This window comes from Manacus candei, unplaced genomic scaffold, assembly GCF_025592945.1.
Source record: "Manacus candei isolate 608988 ecotype Guabito, Panama unplaced genomic scaffold, ASM2559294v1 h1tg000046l, whole genome shotgun sequence".
In the NCBI taxonomy this organism is placed as follows: domain Eukaryota; kingdom Metazoa; phylum Chordata; class Aves; order Passeriformes; family Pipridae; genus Manacus; species Manacus candei.
In genome coordinates, this window is record NW_026138094.1 from 3,167,724 (window position 1) to 3,192,768 (window position 25,045).

A 25,045-nucleotide genomic window follows, 5' to 3' on the forward strand; every position below is an offset into this window, starting at 1 on the left:
CTTCCTGTGCTGAGGACCCCAGAGCTGGACACAGCACTACAGGTGGGGTCTCACCAGAGTGGAATAGAGGGGCACAATAACCTCTCTTGACCTGCTGGCCACACTGCTTTTGATGCAGCCCAGGACACAGTTTGCTCTCTGGGCTGCACACGCACATTGCCAAGTCATATTCAGCCTCTCATCCACCAGCACTCCAAGTCCTTCTGGGTAGGGTTGCTCTGCTTTCCATCTGTTCATCCCCAAGCCCGTATAGACACTGTTTCATAGCCTCCTTAACAGTATGGCACTGACTCTGTGTGCCCCCACCAAGGCAGCAGGTGGGCAGTGCAGGGTGAGCTGGGCCTGCTGTGGGGCTGGGTGTGAGGCCGGCACTCCGCAGCAGTGCTGGACTGGAGTGTGAGGCCTGGTACGTGGCAGTGATGTGGTACCAGGGTATGAGGCCCAGCACATGGCCATGTGGTACCAGCATGTGAGGATATTCACGTGGTGGTGGTGGTCCTTTCCTGGGGTGTGAGGCCGGCACATGGCAGCAGTGCGGTACTGCGGCGTGAGGCCTGTGGTGTTCCGGCGGTGCTGTACTGAGGTGTGCTGCTGGCACGTGGTGGTGCAGTCCCTGGGTGGTACTGGGATGTGAGGCTGGCAGATGGCAATGCTGTACCAGGGGGTGAGGCTGACACGTGACACTGGAGTAGCAGGGTGTGAGGCCAGCACACGGTGGTGATGCGCTATCAGGCTGTGAGGCCAGCCCATGGTGGTGCTGCAGTAGAGTGTGAGGCCCGGCACAGAGCAGCGGCGCAGTATCAGGTTGTGAGGCAGCACATGGCGGCGATGCAGTACTGGGGTGTGAGGCCCAGCACACGGCGATGATGTATGGGGTGTGAGGCTGGCACATGGCAGTGTCACACCGGGGTATGAGGCCGGCACACAGCAGTCTTACGCCGCGGTGCTAGGCCGGCATATGGCGGTGCTGTGCAGGGTGTGAGGCCCGGCACATGGCGCCGGCCCCGCCCCCCCGCGGCCCCGCCCCGATCTCGGGCGCCGCGGTGTGTCCGACCCGCAGTTCCCGTCAGGCAGCGCGCGGGGCCGCGGCCGCCCCCGCCTCCCGCCCGCGCTCCCCCGGCGGCGGCGGCGCTGAGGTGGCGCCGCGCCCCGGTGAGGTGAGCGAGGCGCCTCCGCCGGCGCTGCCCCATCCCCCGCCGGCCCGGGCGGACGGGAGCGGCGGCCCCGCCGCGGCCCTTCCTATCGCAGCACGGTAAGGCCAGCCCGCCCCGTGCTCCCGGCCCGCCCCGCCGCGCTCCCCGGGCGGCGGGCGCGGCGCTCGGCGGTGGCGGGCGCGGGGGAATTGTCGCCGGCGAGACCGGCGCCATCTTAGGTCGGAGCGCGGCCTGGCGGCCCGGAGCGGGGACCCCGCGCCTTGAGGGCTCCCCCGGGCCGCCCGCGGGGCCCGCTGGCACCGGGGGGCTCTGCCCGCGGGGGCGGCCCGGGCAGGGCTCGCTCCGCCCGGCCCCGGCCGTGCAGGGCCCGCCGCGGCCCCGGGCATTGGCGGCGAGCGCGAGGCTGCCGGCCCGGCCTCCTTCCCGCCCGCCGCGGCTCTGGCGTGCGGCCTCTCCCGAGCCCGCGCCTGCAGCCCGAGGGCCCCGCGGTCACCCGGCGCGGGGGGCGGGACGCGGGGCGGGCGGGCGGGAGCGGCAGCTGCTCCAGCGCCCTCGGGACTCGGCTTCTCCCCCGGCCTGGCACCGCCGCGGCTTGGCGGTGTGAGCTGCTGGCGGGCTGGCACAGGCCGTATTGCCCTTCCCTAGGCGGAGCTTGTGCCTTCTCCTGGCAGGGAGGGCAGCGTTGGCTGTTGAGGTTTGGGTTTGAGGGAAGTTGTTTTACGCCGTGGCTTTTTACAACGTGCAGGTGCAGTTTCATCTTGGTCATTGTTTCTTCGCTGCTGAAACAAATGCAGCGCTCAGTAATAGCCCAGTTGTTTGCAGACCCGGTGTGCTGTGGATTGCACGCCCTTCGATAACCAACGTGGTGCAAAGTCATGTGCCTTTGTGAGAAGTTGTCTGAGAAATATAACGTGGTGCCTACTGTGTGATCTATGTTGTAAAAAAGACAACTTTCCTGGGCATTTGAAGTGTGGTTATTAAAGAGGAGGAAAACATTATTTGAGTAACTCACAGATAATGGCCATGTGAGGAATGGCTGAGGCCACTTGCTCTGTCCAGCCTGACAAGGAGACTGAGGGGAGACCTCATCGAAGTCTACAATATCTTCTTGAGAGAAAGAGCAGGGGCAGACACTGATCTTTTCTTTCTGGTGACCAGTGATAGGACCCAATGAATGGCCTGAAGTTGTGTCAGGGGAGGTTTAGGTTGGATATTAGGAAAAGGTGCTTCACCAAAAGAGTGCTTGGGCACTGAAAGAGCTTCCCGGGGAAGTGGTCCCAGCACCAAGTCTGCCAGAGTTCCAGAATAGTTTGGACAATGCTGTGAGGCACCTCTGGGCTGTCCTGTGCAGGGCTAAGAGTTGAACTTGATGATCCATGTGGGTCCCTTCCAACTCAGAATATTCTATGATTTTATAATACTGTTCTGGAAAGATGACCAGGCTAGTCTGAAACTTCCAGGTTAATGTAAATGTCCTCACTCTTTAAGCTCACTACCAATTTCCTATCAGTGATATGATTTTGGTTGTTTTAAGCTAATCCAAAGAAGTATTGACTATTGGAAGGCTCAGTTAAGCTTAACAGTGGAACAGATGAATTGCATCTGAAGTAATACATGGGGTATTTGCCCCATGATTTTCTGTAGTACTGATTTCTGTCCATCTTCAAGGCACCCTTCTACAGTTAATGAAACATAATTGCCTTGATAAGGATGTCCTAATTAGTGCTTTTAATACAGTTGTTTCATCAGAAGTTTATTGCTGTTTTGTGTAATGATTTCAGATTTTCTTTCTGTCTTGTATCAAGTTGTTAGTTCATCACTTTTGTAAGAACTAAAATAGTGTACCAGGGACTTGTGTTTTTGCAGGTTGTTGGTTATCCGTGCCTGCCTAATGAACTTTCATGGCTACCCTTAATTTTTGATGGAAAGTTGCCTTTTAAAACAGTATCTTGGTATAGTCTAATGACATTTTTGAAATGTTTTAAAGAACTTGTTCACAGTTGTGACACTTTAGCCTACAGTAACGATTTAAACACTTTATTTGAGTATATACATATAGCATTTCATTGGAGTTTTGGACCTCTCAGATCCATGGACTACCCCTAAGGAAATACGTGTACAAACACATGTACATGTTTATGCATATTAAAAAAATGAGGAAGATGAAGTCTATTGTCAGTAGGTTTATTTTTCTTATACTGGTGCCTGCACCTCCTCTGGGAAGGATTGGAGGAGAGTGGGGGAAGGATTCACTGTTGGTTTTGTCTTTGAGAGCGACTGCCAGCAGGACTCCTAGAATGCATTTTCTACATTAAATAAGCTAAAAATTTGGAAGCTACTTGTGCTCTAAAAATGGATGTAGATATTTGCTTTGGCAGTGGAGACCATTTGCAGAAGCTGTTCCTACACACCTCCCCTAATCAAATCCATTTCCCCTTACTGCAGTTTTAATTGTTCAGGCCACAGGTTTTTTGACCTCTCAGTTGTTGGATAGAACTGTTAGTGGGCCAGGTTATTTTTAACCTGCCCTAGTTCATGTCAGAGTCTCGTGCAAAGTTGTGCTAGCACAACTGAGGAAGCAGTGAAGGAGCAGGGTGGGAACTCATTAGGCTGGCCTTCTTCCCAGGAAAAAGAAGTAAGTGAAAACTTGGCTTCAAATTATAGCATTAAAATTTAAAAAAAAATTAGGTTAGAAGATGCAAAATTAATCTTGATATTTGCCTTTTAAAAGCTGCCCTGCATTTTGATTCACCTTTGAGAATACCTTAATGTGTACCTCCTGATTCATAAAATGAAATGTGAGGTGTCACCAGTTGGTGTCACTTTCTAAAAGTCCATGCCTATTTTATCAAATTACTCTTAACTATATTTAAGAAAAAATTCAGCTGCATTATAGTGTAGATGAGGTTATCACATGTCTCTTGCTAGAATTCTACTAACATACGGATTGTTTGTGCCTATTTTGTGTTTCAATATAAAGCATTGTCTGAGCACATGTTATAATTTATTACTTTTTTCCCCCTGAGGTCAAATAAAACTACATTTTTAAAATAAAAACACAGCTCATTTATGTTGTCAGTTCCATAAAAGAAATCCCTGAAATAGTCCTTCCTTTTGTGTTGAAGTCTATTAAACTTTGTGTTATTAACAAAAGAGGTGTTCTAAAGAGTGTCTTTCTACAGAGAAGAAAAAATTAGGGAGTTAGGCTTGATTCTCTTTGCCAGACCTGGCACATGGCCTGTGTTGTCTCTGTCAAGTGGAAATTCGCTTCATAATCTTCCTCTTTTCCCAGTCCAAGAGTCTACTTTAGTGGCCTGTTCTCTTCTTTCCCAGCACCATGGCTAACTCCAAAAAGCTGATGGAGGAAGGAAAGGAGCACAGCTTTGCTGCTTTATTTTGTTGCAAGCCTTAACATGTACCAACACCAGCAACCCTGTTCTCATACAGAGGATGATTCTGCTCCCTTGTGATGAGCTATTACAGACTAATTATTTCCACAGTCCATCACCAAATCTACCAGCTCATTACTCCTGTCCTGAAATTGTCTTCTCTTAGATATTAGACAGTTTTCTCGCTGTCTGTGCTGAAGACTTACATTTTCAAACTGTTGATGGATAATGAGGGGTGTTCTTACTTTTGCATAAGTATACTTTCAAGCAAGAAACTTGTCCAAATGTTTAGTATATATGTTGCTCTTGAAATATTTTTAGAAAGGAGAAAATAAGGGGAAATTGTACAGAAAAATGTGTTCAGTAAACACCCTCTTCATCTTGCAAGGTAAATATTTTAAGAAATATCAGCTTATGATATGAATGTAATCTTGATTTTGTCACCTTATGTGAAATATTTGATAGTCTTTGCTGACATAATTGTGTACATTACTGCTGGTCTGATGCCCTGGCTGTTGGGTTCAGGGAGGTAAAGGGTCAGAGAACTATCATTGCATAATAGTAGGAAGTGAAGCTTTGTCAGGTGAATATTGCATCACCACAAGAGTGAGGGAGGTATTGTTAATGGTTTTTGTTGGGAGGAGCCTGGTAGTAAGACTAGAAATATTCTTGTACTGATTATGGGCTTGTAAAAGGAACTGTTGCTTGGATATTCTTCACTTTTTGTCAGAGCAGTCTGATGATGAATTTAATGTGCTTTACTGCTCATTGATTAGAAGGAATTCTTGACAGAGTCGCTCTTGGATTCCTCATGCAAAAAAACTGTATTGTTTCCCTCTGATTTACAAAAGCATGAAGACACTGAATTTTGTGAAACTCCATGTCTTAAGGCAAAGCAAACACTGTTGTTATTGGATCCTGCTCCTGGTTGTTGCTGAGACAGCCCTGTGGTTGTATGAAATTAGAAATGATCTCATTAGAAATTACATTATTGATACAGTGTATAAAGAAACAGCACAGTTTCTTATTTATTGTGTTGTTCAGAAATACTTTCAAGATTGTGTTAAAAGAATGTGAAAAGAAAGACGAAAACTTTATTGGCCATCACAGTTTATTTAAAAAACAAACTCAGTTGCAATAAGAGATGTGAAGATAATTTGTTAAATTCCGAAAGCTACTTATTTTTCATTACTATTTTTGTACATGGCTTTTCTTAGTGCAAGAGGAAGTCTAATGACATCCATGCAATATTTTTATCAGGTCCTAATTGACAATGAGAACGCTGCAGTGCGTTGGGGGTATGGCTTGGGGTTTCTGCTGTTGTGGAGCTTTTTGTTTGTGGCTTCTTTTTGTTAATATTTTGTGGGTTTGGGGGAATTTTGTGTAAATTTTCTTTAATACAAAGATGAGAATTCAAGAAATTATCAGAATGGCGTCAATCTTTGAAGATCTCCTGTATCAGATCAGATTGAACCTGTACAGAACACGGAGAGGGAGGGAGACCATTGTGTGGGAATTATTGACAAGTGCAGTGTTCTTTACTCAACAGTGAAACACTTCATGAAAGTAGTGAATGTTTTGGTATGTGTGATTTTATTAATTTTTTTCTTTTTTTACTGCCTAGTTCCAAGATGGCAGAATTATTTATGGAATGTGAAGAAGAGGAGCTGGAACCATGGCAAAAGACAGTGACAGAAGTGGAGGAGGATGACGATGATGACGATGATGATGATGATGAGCCAATCTTTGTTGGGGAAATCACAAGCTCGAAGGCAGCTACTACATGTAAGATAACTTTTTCATCATTTAAAACAGATATTTCGAGGTGTTGAAAGTTAAACTTAGTTTGAAAAGATAGAATTTTTAACAGTAAGACTTAAGAAATTCTACGTCCTAAAGCTGTACATCTCTGTCGTGCTGAAAATAATTATTCTTAAGAAATTCTGTCCTAAAACCCAGGTTATGCCCAGTTCTATTTACGTCTAACCTTAGTTCTCTGGAGTCAAAACAAGGACATTTGGAGGTTTTAGCATTAACAACATAATTTCCAAGTCAGTCTGTATGATGCTGAAACCATGCATGCAATTGCTCTCAGTATAGTTGGTATTTAGTTACGTAGCTGAAAGTGTCTCCCTGCTAAAAGAATGTGCATGAATTCGAGTTTTCTTGTTACAGTCACTTTTTTTTTCTCCACCCCATGTTTTGTATGTTGATGGACACCATTCTGACAAAACCTGGGTAACTGTCTTTAAGTGTCTATAATAAAAGCACAATCTGGAGAAGTGATTAATGTGAAAATGCTAGAAGCCTGTCTGGGAAGTAGGAGATATTTATTAACCACTTTACTCATCCCTTGTGAAATAGATGGTTTTTCATCAAGTTCTGTGGTTTTCTCCTAACGCAGGCAGTGCAGGGAGTGAGGTTAGGTGGTTATGCTGACAGCAGATGTGTCAGGATTCCATTGTTTGTCTATGCTTGGGCTTTGGCGGGTAAGTGAAGAAGAACTGCTTTTTTGTTAGTTTAATTAATTTTAGTAATGAACCTTTTTGATTTCTGCGTGCATCCATTTGGTAGTCAGTTGTTAAAAGGTTTGACCTGATGTTTCTCTAGCAGTCAAATACACCAGACGTTGCCTGGTGAGGTTTGCTGCTCTCAGTTTGTGCCTCATCTCTCCTATGCTTGTATCCAAGATTTCCAGAGTTGTTTTCTGAAAGTGTATCGTTTGCAGTGGGGAATCTCAAGACAAAATGTAAACTAGGCTGTCGGTCACACTCTGCTGCATGGATTTTGGAGCTGTTAGTAACTTTTCAGTCAGTTCACAATGCTTTCATCTTGCAACTTTTTTACTTTGTTGCTCACTGGGATAGTTTGTTGCTTCTTGCACTGGATTGAAAAGGAGGAAAATTACTTTTTAAATATTAAAGAAATACTGAGGCTGATATTAAAGTTCTTTCACGTGACAATAGTTTTCAAGGGTGAATATTTTAAAAATATTCTGCATATTCTTAAAAATTTGAAGAATATTTTAAAATTATTTTAATAACTTTTCTGCAGTTACAAACTTCTGGAAAGACTGAAAAATACCTTTACTGTTTCCTGGAAGGTCCAGAGACCTCTGGATTGCTGTTTATATTTGGCAGTAGGTCATGGCATAGAACAATTATTAGGGCACATGGGCATATGTTGGATCAACAAATATGCCAAGATTCATTGCAGTTGTTTTAGTCTCAGGATTCTTTTGTAGTCAAAGGATAGAAGTAGTTCAGGTGAAAACTATAATTTTGGTATGGTTCTGTGAACTTTAAGGACTTTGGTAAAAGGTAGAGACTTGAAATGTTTGCATCTTACTCTAGTGCTGTCCGTGCACAGGTAAAATCACTTACGGTGTAACTTTTTACTTTGTCTCTTTTCCTTCCCTCTCCTCAACTTTCCTCTTTGTAATCTTCTACTTCACTATCAAAAACAGCTCAGAAGGAATGACCTCAGTTCTTCTCTGGCTTGTAAGTAGGACCACCTGGCAGCAGTCAGGCTTCAGTTTGTTATCGGCGACAGGCAAGACACTGTGAACTCAACTTGGCTTATCACTGCTGAGAGTGTACCTGAGAAAGCTCCTGTCTGATCAGATGAAAAACTGATGACAAATGGAAACTCACGTGTAGTTCTTAATTTTTTTGAAAGTATGCAGTGCATTGCATTTTCTTAACCTTTTGCTGGCAGTGCAGTTAGCAGTTTTTGTACAGACTGGCATGGATAATTTGAAGGAAATAGTTAAAAAGCCAACTTAGACCTGCTGGCACAGTGTCATGTAGAATCAAGTGCCCCTTCTGATGTACTGGAGCATTGTTTTGACTGAGATGAAAAGTAATTCACACTTTGTTCCCTTTATCATTTCCTGCAACTGCTCCTTTTTCCTACATTATGCCTCTTTCTTGCCTTCGTTTTCATGATGGTACAAACCTGTAATTTGTTACTACTTTGCAATGTTACTGTGTCAGCTTTCTGCTGCTTCAGTGCTCTCTTACCTAAGCAGGACAAGTAACACTTTGATGGAAGAGGGAAAACGGCACATCAGGTCTATGATGAATCAGTTGAGTCATGTAAAAGTAGTCTATAATTTCAAATAACTGACTTCCTGAAATGTTCTTTTTAAAAGCGGTAAAATCTGCCTTTGTATTTTAGGATGTGAATTGTGTGCACATCATTGTCTGACTATACTGTGTGAGACATAACTTTTAAGATACCTTTTTTTTCTTGGAGGTAGTTAATGCTTTAGTTTCATTTCACTCTGGAATTCAAATGTGAGGTATAGATTTATTAACAAACACAAAATGTGTGTGTTGAGCTAAATACTGAAATAATTTAATCCTTGTTCATAGTTACTGCTGTGTTGAAGTAAAATTAGTATTACTATTAGAGGATAAAATTTTGTTCTATCTTAAAAAATGCAAACCTGTTCGAATTTGTTGGTTGCAGCTGCTTTTTATTAGTATGATCTAAATGCAGGTGGCAGGTGATCTGAGCTCCACTGCTTTAGGTTTACCTATGAACTGGAGAAGTGTGTAATAATGAGCTATTGCTCATGGAAACAGCCTTAAGGTTGTTAAACACAATGTGTAGATAGTCTTAAGATCTATTGTTTGAAAACATGAAGTAATTTGACCCTGGTTTGAGAAGTAACTTCAAACCTTGGTGGTTAGATACTGGAGAATCAATCTAATTTCATATGCATATTTTCACAGGTCAGAGCACAAAACTTGTCAGCAACACTAATGGAGAATCTGGGAGTTGAAAAATATTTTGATTTGATGAATATTTTTGTAACTTTCTGGGATGATTGGAAACCTAAGACATAAAAAGTCGAGGTATATCGGTGGCATTAGTTAGGGTGTAAACATCAAAACTGAAAAATTCCCGGTGTTTCTGATGAACCAGAGCTCTGGACACAGATTACCATGCAGGATATGGAAGGAAATTAGTTCTCTTGTGATGCAATTCCAGCATGACTCCTTTGACTGCTGATCCGTTGATTTTCCTTTCACATTATAAAATGGATATGGTGAAGTCTAAAACCAAGTTTGTCAGTGCTGTATTTTCCTGTTAATACAGAAGCAGGTTGTGTCATTACTGGTTTAGAGAAAATACTTCCTTTAGTGTAGCAGTTTCTGGTATTTGGGAACATATGATGTACATGAGAAAGAGAAGTAAATAAATGCACTTTAATTAGCAAAGTTAAATGTTAATGAATTTGTTTGTTTGTTTGCACTCTTGTTTGTGTGTTGTCTGCAAGAAAAAAACCCCTGAGATTCTTATGTGAACTAGCTTAACTGAAGAAGAGTGGAAGAACATACCTTAACTTGTACATATTATAGTTTGTTTTGCCAGGTATTTGTTTTAGGAATAGTATTCTAATTTATAAGTCAAATCTTGGTTGGCTTAATTAGTGGATATGAATACTACTTTTAATTTGAAGAGCAATGAAGCTATTAATTTATTTGCAATTAAGATAAATGTAACTTTTGACAGATATATTGAAGTCAACCTCAGCTCATCACAAAGGGGGGTACAGGATGCTGCACCCAGTAGAGGTACTTTATTGTCCTAATATGGCAATTAAAAGCAAACAAATCCACAACACTTAGGAAACATTTGACTGCAAAATTGCATAAAGATAACTTTGGAATCCTTTGCAACAGGTCCAGTTACTACATTCAAGACCGAGAGTCACCATTATGCGCCCGCTGCCTCCAGCCCCAGTGCCGTGCCCGTTCCATCCGTCTTCCAGGCTGCCCCCAGACCTCTGAGCAGCTCGGGAGCAGTGCAGCCACTGTCTGTACAAGTGAATGTTTCAGGAACTTCACAAACGCTGCAGAGACCAGTCGCTGGGTGTTTATCAACACAGCAGCTGCCTGGGTCAAGTTCTGGAATAACACAGCCTGTAACCATTCCAGTGACAACACAGCCAGCATCAAGGAATATCACAGTTCCTGCAGTGGCTCAACCTGTGTCCAGGCCAGAGACTGGAACAGCACAGCCTGTGATGCTCAATCAGGTAAATCTTCATTCACTTAATGGGTACCATTACTTTTGACTAGATTAATGAAGAACATACTGACTCAGTCTAGTGATTTGGAGACCTGGACTAGGTTATAGATTGGCATTATATAAAGCCATAAAGATTCTAGGACCATAACCTTACACTAGTAAATTAAAATGTGTATTTGAAAATACCAATTTGCCAGACTCAAAGATGGTAGCTTAAGTCACAGTAAAATGACATTAAATGAAAATGACATTAGAGAAATTAGTACTGTTTAGGTTCTTCATGTTGTTTGGAAAAGTGATGGAAATCCATTCTCTAAATTCTGCAGATTTCTTTGCTCAGAGATGGATCCTCTGTATTGATAAATGAATTTAATTTTTAAATAGCTTGCATTTGGTGTGTAAAGTAACTTAGTGGGTTTTCTACCTGGTTTTTACAGTGCCTTACTTGGCCTTTTTGCTTCTTAAGAGAATGCTGCAGTGGTAGCTCCTTGGGGGCTTTTGCATTTTGATTCGTGTGACAGTTGTGAAACACTGGTATGGTGAAGAGGGTTTAAGCAATCAAAAGCTGCAGGACCAGCAGGTGAAACAATTTGGCAACATATTTGTATTGCTTAAAAAGCCCCAGGGGATTACTTTCCTAGATCAGGTGTCATTGATCTTCCTGGATTGCCACAGAACGTTAGAAAGTTGACCTGAGGTAGTCGAGTTAGATGCTGTTTTCGTTGCCTTATCTGTTGGACATATGTGAGAGAGAAAGAATGAGGATTAAAATTCCCTATCTGTATGAGGTGAACTATGATGTGATACCTTTATTGAAAAGAATTGACACTGAAACTGTTGAGACAATGTGCCTGTAATATTAGCTTCTACTGTCAGGTTAAAGATGAAGCCTGACAGTGGCACCATCTCCACTGGCCATGCAAGTACACATACCTGTGGTTGTCCCAGCTGCCTGTCTTTTGGTGTAAATAAAAATCATGCAGCCTAATGGATTCTGCATTTGCTGAACAGGGCAGTCAGTCTGAATGAACATGGTTAATTAGACCATTAAAAGAAGAGAATTGGCTGTTCTTCTTAAAACCTGGGGCTAAATCATCGCTGATGGGTGGCTGTATTTTAAGAAGAACAAAATAAAAGCAATGCAATGTAATCATTGCCTGTCAACTGGTTAACTGGATCTCTGGCAACTTCATTAGGAAAGAACTCATGCTTTCCAGTTTAGAGTCTTCAGCAGTTTATTGATAGCTTGCAGAGAGAAATGGTGGATGTGGGGAAGCAGCTTAGCTAAATCAGTCTGTCACTGTATATAAGAAGGCCTAAAAAATGATATAATCCAAAGTCCAGATATCAGTAAGATATCCAAATTGCTTTTTCAGTCCTCTAAATCTATCTGTATAAATCAGGACAGGTTCATACAGAAAGGTCTTCTATTTCACATGACATATATATCTTTCATATATACATGTCTTTCAAGTCTGTGAACTTCATAAAAGTTTAGTTATGGCACAGTAAGCTTTATTAAATACTTCAAAGAAGTGCAGGATGTCTTGCAGAATCTTTACTGCCAAGGAAAGACCCCTCCTGTATTTCCTTCACACATACATGCTCATGTTTTTGTTGTAACAGATAAAGCTGCTCAGGGGCTCTACATTGATTTTATGAGAAAATCCTACAGCAAACACACCTAGGAAAGCTGAACTTCTCCATGCAGTGTGTGTAAGCTGGATGTAATTCATCAGGACAGGGATTTCCTTTAAAGAAACTCTGCACACAGCTCTTCTTTTTGTCACAGTTCTTTTACCTTTGTTGAATTTACTTGTGTCACAGATGAGGCTTTAGTTAAGTTTTTCTCAAAATCTGCAGGTGGTTGTTCTTTTTGAAGAAGTTGCAGCCTGAAATATGCCATGGAAAAGGTTCTCTAACCATGTTCTGTCTATTCCAGCTTAGCCTGACATGCTTCAGAAAGGAATGCATCCTTTTCTGGGATGTCCAGTGCATACAGATTCTGTGGTCTCTTAAAACTTCCACTGTTGAAATTGCCATGTTTTACAGTTTCTTTTCAGTGTTGACATTTTAATCTTGGTTTTCATGAGCTTGTTGGTTTTTTTTTAAGTTATCCTAGATGTAACTTCCTGTTCTTTGGCAAAATTCTTCAGTACCTTTAGGAGAAGTTTTCTGTTTGGTTTCTTTCCTTGCTTAAGACACGCTGAAAGTGAATTTTCCATCTTTTCAGCTTAACTTTTCTAGATTCAGAACTGTATTTCCAGTTTCAGCTTTAGAATAATTTTTCTTGTTTTTTTTATTGTTCTTGCCACTTGATTATATTACCCTTTTTATGGAGAAAGAGGCTTGTTTGCTGTGCCATTTTCTTAGGGAGGTGCTATAGTTTAGCTTCTTTGGCAAAGTTCTATGATTTTTAATTACTCCTCTCACATTATGTCGTTTGCTGTTCTTGGAGTCATGTATATACAACCTGTATTTTGGTTCATGTCCTTGAATTGTCTTCATTCAAGAGCTCCTTAGGTTTTTTTGGATTCCTCACCTCCTCCCTATCTAGCATTTAGTTCACTTGGGGCTGCTTTTTTATAATGATGATCTTCTGTCTTGGCTTTCTGTGATATTTTAGTTCATGCATGTTCTGTTTCTTCCCAGCTTGATTCTTCTTAAGTGACAAAGGCTTCAAATAAGTTTTTCTGGGAAGTGTTTGACATTTGGATCTTCAACTTCCAGATGTTGAAACTTACCCTTGAAATTAAAATATCATGTTATGAAGATGACTGTGAAGTGTGACTAGACACTGTGACAGGACTCCTTTTGAGCTGAACATCCTTCAGAGTGCCTTCTCATTCTAATAAAGATCAAGTGCCAATATTGTGCCATTTATACTTTAATGTTAAAATTAAACCTAACTCTGTTATGTTTTTCTTAACTGCTTATTGCTATTCCTGAAAATATTTCATGTTTCAGATTGTGCTAGGGTGAATGACCTATTAAGATATAAGCAGTATTGATGAATCTTGGAAAATGTTTCTCCTACCTCACTCTCTAACTTGGAATATTTGTAAATATCACGTTTGTTTTCCCTCCAAATGTTACCCACTGAGTGAAGCTGTTCAGCTTTAACAGTCTTCAGTGTTAGAGCCAAGAAATGTGGACTATTGAATTGTGTAGGTTATATCTAGTACTAAAGGGGAAACCTTTTAAACTGAAGGCTAAAAGAGTACTTGTACTTGGAGATGTGCAAAACTTAATTTAGCAAGGTGCTGGGAAACATGAACCAACCTTTAGGTTAACTGTGCTTTGAAAAGAGGGTTTGATTATTATTCTTTTCAGAAATCCTTACAAAATATACTTTACATAAAAGAAAACAAAAAACTTAGTGACATTGGGAATTAGTGCTCTTCCCAGTCAACATGCTGGAGATGCCTCTTACTTTTGTTAAAACTTGACCACTTAGAATTTGAATTTAATATCATCTTGCTTTGAGAAACTTCTGCAAATTTGTGTACTTCTGAGATCTGATTTTTGATCTTTTAAAATGAAGCTAGCTGTTATGCAAGAGGAACAGGCAAATACCTGAGTTTAGGTTGAAGGAAGAAAGTAATAGTTTTTTTGAAAAGCAATTCAAGTATAATTTGAAACATCATCAGACTTTTTGAACACAAGCACTTACAATTAGCAATTCCAACAGATTAGTAATACTTCAGAAAAGGGACTTGACCAGGTCAGAGGATTATTTTTTTTTTACTGTTCTGATACACAACTGTGAATAAATTAACAAGCACTGATGAGAGTTGCAAACTTATTAAAATGTCAAACTATTTTGGGGAGATTGTAATGGACCTGATTTTCAACTGAGTACTTCTGAGTGCTTTTAAGTGATCGTGTTTTTAAAATAAACCCTTTGAAGTCTGCAAGTAAAAAAAAAATATTAAACCTCCAATTTCTTTTCCTTCTTGAAAATACCTTATTAGGATTATATTATGGATTCTCCACCAGATGCACCAGATAATCCATCTGATATACTGTTTGGTGTGAGGCAGAACTCGGGAGTTCCACAGTACCAGCCTGGGCCAGCAGTGAATGTAACAGGTGGGTGTAACTGGAGTTGTTGATAAGAGAAAGAAACAACCTAATGTCATTTCATTGTAGTGCAGGTCTTTTGTTTATAACTTTAAATGGGATTTCTGGAACATAGTATGACTGCTTTTTTCTTCCCCCCTGTGGGTAACTTTGTATAATGTTTGATGAAATAATCTCTGGAGCCTTGTGTTGTCAGACTTTGCTTTTCAGTGCTTTAGACTGACTGTAATATCAAGAGATGTCATCTTACAATGCTCTTATAATTCATTTTATGCATCTTATAATGGGAAAAGGCACTGCCAGATCCACTGTAATTTTATTGACAGGTAGAGGTTTGTTTCATCACTCTTGGACTCGTGGGAATAGGAGTGACTGTAAACAAGAGAGGGGCTGTGAACAGCACCTGGAGAGCTCAGTCTGCTGGGGGGATTCTCTGGGGTGATGATCTGGGTTTCCTGACTGCTATATGCAGGACTGGGAGTAGATAGGATCAAAAGGATCCTTCCTGAAAAGGAAGAGAAAGGAAAAAGAGTATGTAGTTTGACAACTAAAATACTTTTTTTCAACTAGCTAAATTGGGTTTCAGCAGTAAAGAGTTAACCTGCTTAAAAACAAACAAAAAAGTGCCTTTTTTTTGTGTGTCTGTGTGTCACAGCAGATGAAGGAAATTTGAAGTATGCAGTGTAGTAGTCTCTTATTGAGAAAAAAATTAAAAGCATCAAGGATTGTAATTCAAAACATCTTAAATGTACCATACTTGGTTTATGTTTATTTCTGTAAGATGGCAATAGGATTTAAAAGTTAAAATAAAAGTTTTTTAATTGTGGGTTGAAACCTGAACATTTTTATGACACAGAAGGAAAATTTAAGATACATTTGACTTTGCAAGAAGGAAGTGTCTGTGTATTTTGTGGTTTGGCTTGCTTGGGGAGGTCATGTAAGGTGCTTATGTTCATGTTCATATGTGCCAAAGCCTGCTTTGCCTGTGTTGGTGCTGTGCTTCCCTAATTCATGTGCAGCACTGCAGGCACCAGACATTCTGGAATATGGTATTTAAAAGGAGAATCCTTTAGGGAACTGGCCTGTGATACTTTGCAGGACAATTTAACTCAACACACGTGGATCATTAAAGACATTTTTTAGCTTGATGTAGCATAAATGATTATTTCTGAGATCTGAGCAGGGAAAGGCTGTTAAATAGGTGGTGATAGTAGAGTAAGAGCATTGGTAACTCTTCTCTGCAGGTCAGGTGGCACTGGGGTTGTATGTAAAATGTGGCTTTCTGGGAATATTTTGAGAATGTTCTCCCACAGACTTTACCCCCTTGGAGGAACCAGAAAAAGCCATAACCAAAAGAACTGCTGGGTGGAGTTGACTGGACTGTATCCATGGATGCACAGCAGTAGATTACTGGGAGATGTTGCTGCAGACAATGCACCAGAGGCCTGAAGCAATTTGGCTTTGCTGTCCCTGTTCCGTTGGCACAGTACATTCAATGCTTTTATCATAGTTACTGGTTCTAATGCCTTTTTCCATCATTCATAAAATGAGGCCAAACCAACACAGATGCACAGAGCAGCATTAAGGACTTCACAGTAGTGTTCTAATGTGTGTTTAGGAACCTTCAACAAGGTGATGCTACACCCAGTGTACTTTGGTCCTCCTTGCCATCTCTTTGGATATGGTACACACTGATATTGTGTGTATGAGCACAGCCACCTGTTTGATAACAGCTACAAAAGTATCCACTAACAGCATAAAGTGACCATACAAGAATTGTTTGGCTGCTGCTTTTCCCTGCTGTCCTGAGCACTGGAGTCCCAGTGGCCTGCTGGATAGAGGATTGGTCAAATTACTCTGGAATGTGGGTGATTCAAGGAATTCTTTTGTCCACACTCCAACTGAGAGAGGCACTTTTATGATAAGAGATGTCAATCTGATTTATACCAACTAAATATTAATCAATACTTGCAATTGGTGTGATTAGTTTTCAAAATAGGCCCAGGTTTTTTACATGAACAAACAACAGAATTAAAATGTTAATCAATGTATATTCTCCTGGTATTATTATAGTTTTCAGAAAGAGGGAATTTACTAACCAGAGTTGTATAAACTGAATTAAGACTACTCACCTTTATAAATATATAAAAGTCTTCAAAATTTTTATCACAGATGTGTTAAACTTTTAAAATTGAAATTATTAACAATTTTGTTAACGTATAAAAATAGTCCTTTTTTCCAAGTTGGGTTTTCTAAAGTCAAATAAAATACTTTACTGAAGATTGTTGTAAAATCAAACTGGTGGCTGGATGCTCAAATATCCTCAGAGATACAGAAGAATGGTAAAGTCATAGCAGCTCTATGGAAGCCTTTGCTGAGCAAGACATGTCAATGTAAGCAGCTCATATATAAGTGAAATAAAACCCTCTAGCAGCTGTAGTATCTAATGAATAACCTGTTTATTTTGTGTATGTGTGAATGAATGAACCCTGGGCAAACCATGCATAGAGTGAGGCATTTGAGCTTAATATGTTTATTTACGTTAGAAAGAGGGAAAGGTGTGCTGCAAAGGAGGATGTTAGGATGTTTAAATATGTATTAAACAAGTGAATTATGTTTTCCCATGTATGAGGCACAGTGTGGCAAATTCTCCAAGATGCTCATCAGCATTCCCTGCAGGGATCTGCCTCTGTGCATTGACTGGGGAGACTCTCCAGACTGTTTGCTGGGTTTAGATAGTTCCCACTGAGTAAACACACTATGGGTGGGAGAGGGCTGGTTTGTTTCTGCTCAGAAGTCTGAACGATTTTATGTGACACAAGATGTCTCTGCTTGGTGAGAAGACTTTAAAGATACTAATTCAGCTGCTTATTACACCCAAAAAGTCCTTGGAGCAGCTGTACCATTGGAAGGGGAATATACAAGAATGTCCTTAGCTCAGATCATTGTGTCCAGAACTAAAGTCCAGTCCTTGTCATAGTTTCTCATAGTCTGAACACTGTTTGCAGTCTGTGATTGTGAGAGGTTTACAAGACCTGTGCTGGCACTTCAGACTTTTTAATATGTAGCTGTGGTCTTTCAGGTCTACTTGAGCACTGAAACTTTAAAACACAACCAACCAGAAAATCAAGATGGCAAGAATTCTGTGACTGCTGAATTTATCAACTAATTCTGATCAGATGAAAGAAAGGGGGCAAAAGTCATTTTGGCAATGCCAGGCAAGGCAGCAAGGACTCAGATTGTGGAATGTCCGTCCTTGGAGATATTCAGAAGTTGACTGGACATGGCTCTAAGCATCTTAATAAAGTCTGATTTACTTTGAGTGGGAGGTTGCACAAAACCACCTCCCAAGGTCCAACATTATTTACTCTGTGGTTCTGTACTGTGACTAACTATTATAAAGTGTGTTTTGCAGTTTCCCCTTTTTGTGCAGCAGTTTAAAATAGTAATGGCAGGGGAGAAGGGAGATTTCAGAGATCTTTCCTGGAAAGATCTTTCCCTCCTTGCAAGAAGAGAGGTAGTCTAACTCTTTTAGAGTATTTAATAATTGGGTGCATTTTTCTTCTGAGCCAAAAGATGCTTTCCAGTGATTGTTATAGGCAAGGATTCTTGACTTTTGATATTTCCAAGATGTATGCTCTCATGTAATGTTAAAATGAGGAGTTATTTACAGTGTGATACTGATTGTTTGGAATCGTTTCAGATTTGGGATTTTTGCCTGTCTTATTTGGAGCTGGTTTGCTATCAGACTCTTTTCCAGCAGCCAGAAGGAAGTGGCTGTAACTTGAATATTACAGCAAAAAAATTCCTCCACCCTGTTTTGGGTGAAATAAATATTGTACTGCAGCCTATAATACAGAAAAGATAACCGAAGGATCTTGCTAAATGCCCTAACAAAGAAGTGGATCCTACTCACTGAGAACCTCATTTTGCTGAGTTTGTCTCTAAGCCATCCCATACTAGCACAACAATTCCTAGTCTGCCCCAGAACCCGGTGCTGAAGCACTGCAGAGCACGAGATTTTGCTGCAGAACCCGTCTGCTTCAACTCAGTTTGCCCTTAGCTGTGACGTGTCAAAATGTTTCCAGACTGTGATAGTGAAGACTTGCAGCACTGTTTTGTGGGACATCTCTTGCATGGCCATCCACTCATGTGAAGGACTTGCTGCTTAATAATGATTCTTAGCAATACTGTTGTTTTAAGGAAAAACACTGTCTACCTTATGGACTATGCAAGACTAATTCTTTGTAAAAATGTGTAACAGTGTTGCATCGTTGTCTCTTAACTCATAGGCTCATTGCCTTGTTGTAAGCTGGATGTGTTTGTGTGTTTATTTTTGTTACATTTTTTCATAGCCCTGACAGAGACTCTACTGTTGAGATGTTACTTTTCCTGTGTTTAACTTTTAAACTACTTACTCAGTCTGGAGTCCTCCAGATCTGTGAATGACTTGAGAATGCAAGAGAACTTCATCTAAAAAGTGGCTCTTATTCTGATGGTTTTTGGCAGTTTGGAGAAAACTTGAAGCTTGGGTATATTCATTGAAGTTTTAGGCTGATGCAAAGTTTTAATACCTCTCTTTTGCTCAAAAGGTATTAATCATTTATGTTGATAAGAGAAGCACCATTTCCTTTCATTACTGGGAGTAACTATTAATTTAGAGGATTTATTCTCTAGGTTCTCCAAAGACACCTTTGCTCAACAAGAACGATACATTTGAATAGGCCTAGATTCCAACAACTCTCCAGAGAGAAATAGTCTCATGATTGGGAACCAAATGCTGAAATATTTCCAAAATCAGTTATCTGAACCCTACTGTGATGATGATCAGGTCATAGCATATAACAGGCTTTGCATGTTCATTTGAAAATTAAAGTTCTTAAACCCATCAGAAATCCATCCTGTCCAGGGTGTGGTGGGATGCTGGTGCACAGAGTGACTGCTTTGTCTCTATCATGTTACCTTCACCTCCTCATATGTTTTTTTTCTTAGTTTGTTGCTAAGATTTTGTAAAAGTTGTTTATCGGTGTATATCAAACAGAACAAACTCCAAGATGGGGGAAAAGGAAGAGTAGTTAAAAGATGGTAGTAAAACCTTCCTTGTGGTTACTACAGCTAGGCTGATGGAATAGTTTTCATTTGAAATAGAATGTTTGGTTAGAAGAATAATAATGATAAATCTAGTGTTCTGTTTGAATTCTGAATCTTCACATATTTTAAATTTTACAGGGACAAATGCTGCATCGAGCACCATTAAAAATGGAGGACCTTTTCCACGAGCTTGTCCAAAGTGTAATATTCATTTCAATCTTATGGATCCTCTAAAAAATCATATGAAGGTAAAATATGCTGGGGCTGGGAGACATTAGAACAAGCTCATGTGGGCTTCTGTTTGGTTATGCAAGCATGCCATGTTTTGATATGAAGATTGTTTGGCTTCTGTCTGGGATCAACCAGAGCCAAATGCTCAGTGTCTTGCAGTCATGGAGAGGAAGACTGGAGTAGGGGAACTCTAAATCCTGCTCCTTTTTACCTCATTTTTCCAATGTGATGAAGGTAAGTGTCTATGATAATAGACAGCCAGATGACCCACATCTGTGTTAGATCACTACTGACACAAAGATGACAGTGTAAACTCACCTTTTTATCTTGATATGTCACTTGAAACATCAAGATAAAAATACTTAATACTTGACAGATTAAAAAAGTTAAGATGAGGGGAAGAATTTAATTTGTAGTTCATACTTAAACACTGTGAGAAACAAAACTTGTAGAAACTGAGCATCACTTGTCTGATTATTAAACTACTTACTATTGTTTCTGGAAACATTGTTTCCTGAAAAATATTTAATATCATTTGGCAAAGATCTGTGCAATTCTCAGGCACATGTATTCCATTTCAGGGGGCAGATAATGGCTTTGCAGTCTATACAGAGTATGAACTACTGTGTAATAGAAATCTGTGAGGATCTGAATTACTGTTACCACACATGGTTCTGATTTACAGGGTCACCATACCCTGAATGGTAGTAACTTTTCAACTCTGAAACACAATTAAGAAATGTAGATAAGTGGAAAAAACCCCAAGGGTTTTATCTTTTTGTAATCATTATTTGTTCAGAATAGCTTTTGGACTGAGTACATCAATGGAGTGAAAGAACCATTGAAGAAGTGTGTTTACTTTAGTTAAATTTTTAGTTGAACTGTATGGGATAAATATACTGAGTTACATTTCCATGATAGAAATTAACTCCTTACTAGTAGGCTTATAGAAAGTAGTCCTGCACAATAAAAACCATTATTCAGCAGGAGAAATTCTGTCCTCTGAAATATTCTAATTTTGTGCACTGTTATAACTTCATAGTACCTTCTTTATGAAGTACTTAATACATTTTAAGTCTTAAGTTTCATAGTATCTCTATTTGGCCAAGCATTCCTTATGTATACTGGGACAGAAAGAAGCTTGAACAATGTGTCCTGTGTGACTGAGAATTTCTGAATTTTTTAGTAATGCTGGAAAGAACTTTGGCAGGTTTCAACATATGTTCTCTCCTAAGAAATAAAAGATAGAACTTTACATTAAGTTCTCAATAAACTTATGCTTGTCAGCAAAATACTTGCATAAAAACTGCTTGTTAATGAAGTAGAAATTTTTCTCATGAGCGAGGCAACACTGGTATTCTGTTTTTTTTTTTATTGACTTTGTCTTACATGAACCTATGAGAATCATCCTTTTCCAGTTTTTATAATATGTAGTGGTTTATTACTTGAACATTACACAAAGATCAATTATTGTTTAAAATCATATGAAAATATGACTAAGGCTGGTGTATCAGAGAACTGAGCTTTGCATCTAAGTGTAGTGAGTGCCTTCAGTTTTTGAAATGCTGTTGTCATTGATGCAGTTTGGTAAGAGAGACTGACACCTTTGTCTCTTTCTGTCTCTTCTCCTCCCTGTTTGCCTCCAGTATTGTTGTCCAGATTTGGTAAATAACTTTTTCCCAGCAACGATCAAAACAGAATGTTTGAGCACAACAAGTAAGATTGCTGAATCTGAGAAAGGAAAATTGATTATGTTAGTTAATGACTTTTATTATGGGAAGGATGAAGGTGACACCCAGCAGGTGCAACAGGAGCAGAAGACTCATACGACATTTAAGTGCATCAGTTGTCTCAAAGTTCTTAAAAATAACATAAGGTATTTGAACTCACTTCCTTAATTGTTTTTTAATCACAGCCCATAGCAGTTTCATGTATTAAAAATTTGTGCCTCTGGAATAGAGTTCTCTTCTTCCTGAAGACTGATAATATTGAATGACTGAACAGAAACTGAATTAATTTTTACTTTGCATGTGTGGCCATAACTTGGAACATTTTACAGATTAGAGTACAAATTTTAGTGGTGCCTAACATAAACATAGAGATTTAATGAGAGCAGTTGTAGGACTTTGGGGTTAGAAGGGCAACACAAAGTATTTTACAATTTGCCATCTGGATTGATGGTGATACTGGTGGATGCGAGTGTTAATTCCCTCTAGGGATGCACAGTGACTAATAGTCTGTGGTTTACTTATGTAACATCTGTTATTTTGATGGAATAATTTTACTTCCAAATGCTGAAAAAAAAACTTCAGTAAGCTGTTTTAGCAGGTAGACAAGTTTGTGTCATCGTTCCTTTGGAAGTTAAGGTCACTGAACTTTTTTTACGTGCATTCTTCAAAGGAAGCTGAAGTAGCAGAATGTAAAACTGAAAAATGGACTATTGCTTCAAAGGGCACAGTCTGCAAGTTAAAATGAACAGGTTTATGCTAACATTAGACCCATATTATTGAACAAAACAGAAGTTTTGTGTAATTAAAACAATGAAATCCGCTATTAATCATTAAGTATTTTCTACTCAGCATATTATTGTAAGCTGTTGGTGCTATGGTGCCTGTGGGTTCCACAGCAAGTCATTAAAAACGTGTGAGCACTTTTTAATTTCTCTAGAGTTGATTTTACCATATTAATTTTTGCTGCAACTTTGTAGCTGTACTCCATACATGCTGTAACTTCAGAATTTTTATTCCAAGGTATATTTTGCACCTTTAACTATTTCTGATGGACAGAATAAATACGTAGTACCTTTCCACTTCAAGTATAAGATTTTCGGGCCTTAATTCAGAAAACCAAAAGTGGTTCCTCATGGTAGTCCCCTGCTTCCTTTAAGTGGCTGAACATACCACTGCAATACTTTTCTGTTAAGGTAATAAGCAGTAACAGTGCCAGTTCCTTTTGTCTGGTTAGGGACCTGCATAGCTTCAATTGGCTTTTTTTTCCCTTGTTTCTTTTTTTTAATCAGCTGCTTGATATTAGAAGCTTGAGCTCAAGAGACTATTCTCCTTGCTCATTTGTTTTGTCCAGTTCCAAGGTCTACATTCCTTTTGTGACTGTGACCTACATTTAAAGGTTCCTCTGGCTGCACTGAAACGAAGCACATTGACAGTAGAAGAGTTTTGGAGGTTTAACAGTAGTGGCTTGTGCAGCAAACCTGTCCTTGTGCTGCTCCACCATTAATGGTGACCTGCTGTGCTGTCATGGGTGCCTGGACTTCTCAGCCAGGATAGGTTCCTACTCCAGACAGGTGGACAAATTAATGAGGAAAAGGTGCTAATTTGAAGCAGTAACATACCAGTTTCTCATCCTCTTTTGAGATCAGCTGCACAATGGCATTCTTTGATAACTGTCCTTCATAATTCAAGTTCAGTCCTAAATGCTTTAGACAAAGAAGGCTCCTGGAACCCTGCCAGGTTTGAATGGGTGTGGCTTTACATAAAGCTATCGTGTCTAAATTGCAGATATGTTCTTGCTACTTAATAGTTTTTTAGCATAGCTGCAGTTATACTTGTTTCAGAATGTGGCTTTGAGACTGGTGATGGTGAATGAAGTGTCAACATGTTGTGTTCTTGGTGTCTTTCCTTAATTCCCTTTATTTCAAGGCAAAAATATTGTCTAAGTAAACATGAAAAATGTAATAGATTGCTTTGTCTTAAAACATGTTTCACATATATTGTATGTTCTTTAAAGTCAAGATTTCTAGTCAGCTTTGTCCTTACAGAGTAAAGTTTCTAAAGAATCCTGTACATCTTGCTTGTGATACGTCACATATAGCAAATGTTAAAATGTTGGTTTTTGCACCTGTTCACTATAATTTAAAGGTTTATGAACCACATGAAGCATCACTTGGAGCTCGAGAAGCAGAGCAATGAAAGCTGGGAAAGCCACACCACGTGCCAGCACTGTTACCGGCAGTTCCCCACGCCGTTCCAGCTGCAGTGCCACATCGAGAGCACACACACGCTTTACGAGTCATCCAGTAAGTTGGATCGGAGCACCTTGAGTTTTTCCTAAGCCACAATTTTTAGGGATTTTCTGACTTTTACTTTGTTGGTTTGTAAGCTCAGAATAAAGCTATTGTATTTAAAGAACAATAATCTTGAGATTTCACATAGAAACTGAGCTTTCCTTCAATTTTTTTCTTTTTTTTTAAGCAAGTGTGTGTGCAAAAAAATGTATTTTAAAAACCTTTTTCCTTGTTTTTTTTTTTTCTTTGTTTTATTTTAATTTATTTTTTTTAATTGAAAGCTTACTCCAAGAACTTATGTTGTTTATGACCCTTGCCTTCCTGGCTTTCTGAAACTGTACAGGGAATTTCTTCTAAAGAGTAGAATAATATTAGATTGCTTTACCTTTAGAAATATATACAATTCACATATACGTATGTGTCATGACTTATCTATTTCTGACCCCAATCAAATTTTTACTTTTTATCTTGTTTTTCACTTTTTCTAGCCATTTGTAAAATCTGTGAACTATCCTTTGAAACAGAGCAAGTTCTTTTGCAACATATGAAGGATAATCACAAGCCAGGTGAAATGCCATATGTTTGCCAGGTATCTAAGTGACTGTTTCCTATTTAGATTACACTACTCCCCTCTCTCCCCTGTCAATAAACTTTTAACAAAAATAGTCAACCTTTTTTATTTCAGGTGTGCAGCTACAGATCCTCAGCTTTTTCAGATGTAGAATCTCATTTTAGAACAGTTCATGAAAACACAAAACATTTGCTATGCCCATTTTGTCTCAAAGTAATTAAAATTGGAGCACCGTATATGCATCATTACATGAGGCATCAGGTAAGCAGATAATTTCAATCCTTAGTGCTAGAAAAAATGTTAAATATATGTAAGGAATCTCCCTCTGAAAAATGAACCTCAACTGATTTGTATGGTTGTTACTGGATAAGAATAGTTAATAAAATATGTTAGAAGAATTTGAAAAGTCTTTAAGGGAATTGTTAGACTTTGTCATGTTCTTGTGTGGCAGCATCTCCCTGTT

At 39.7% G+C, this 25,045-nt stretch overlaps 1 protein-coding gene across 4 annotated transcripts in view; it reads left to right on the forward strand.

Moving 5' to 3' along the window:
• Positions 1-1,066: 1,066 nt before the first annotated feature.
• Positions 1,067-25,045, forward strand: part of ZNF280D (zinc finger protein 280D) — a 38,690-nt gene continuing 14,711 nt past the window's right edge. The window contains exons 1-9 of one of the 4 annotated variants that reach the window (XR_007906172.1): positions 1,067-1,252; positions 6,168-6,328; positions 10,237-10,592; positions 14,560-14,677; positions 19,898-20,007; positions 21,637-21,866; positions 23,866-24,023; positions 24,500-24,600; positions 24,697-24,843. Coding sequence is in view for 3 of the 4 variants with exons in the window: in XM_051797037.1 (XP_051652997.1) it covers positions 6,251-6,328; positions 6,948-7,032; positions 10,237-10,592; positions 14,560-14,677; positions 19,898-20,007; positions 21,637-21,866; positions 23,866-24,023; positions 24,500-24,600; positions 24,697-24,843 (1,383 nt within the window). In the remaining variant the exon portion in view is untranslated. Of the gene's footprint in view, positions 1,253-6,167; positions 6,329-6,947; positions 7,033-10,236; positions 10,593-14,559; positions 14,678-19,897; positions 20,008-21,636; positions 21,867-23,865; positions 24,024-24,499; positions 24,601-24,696; positions 24,844-25,045 lie in introns of those variants that run through there. The other 3 variants (XM_051797036.1, XM_051797038.1, XM_051797037.1) reach the window with 3 other exon arrangements.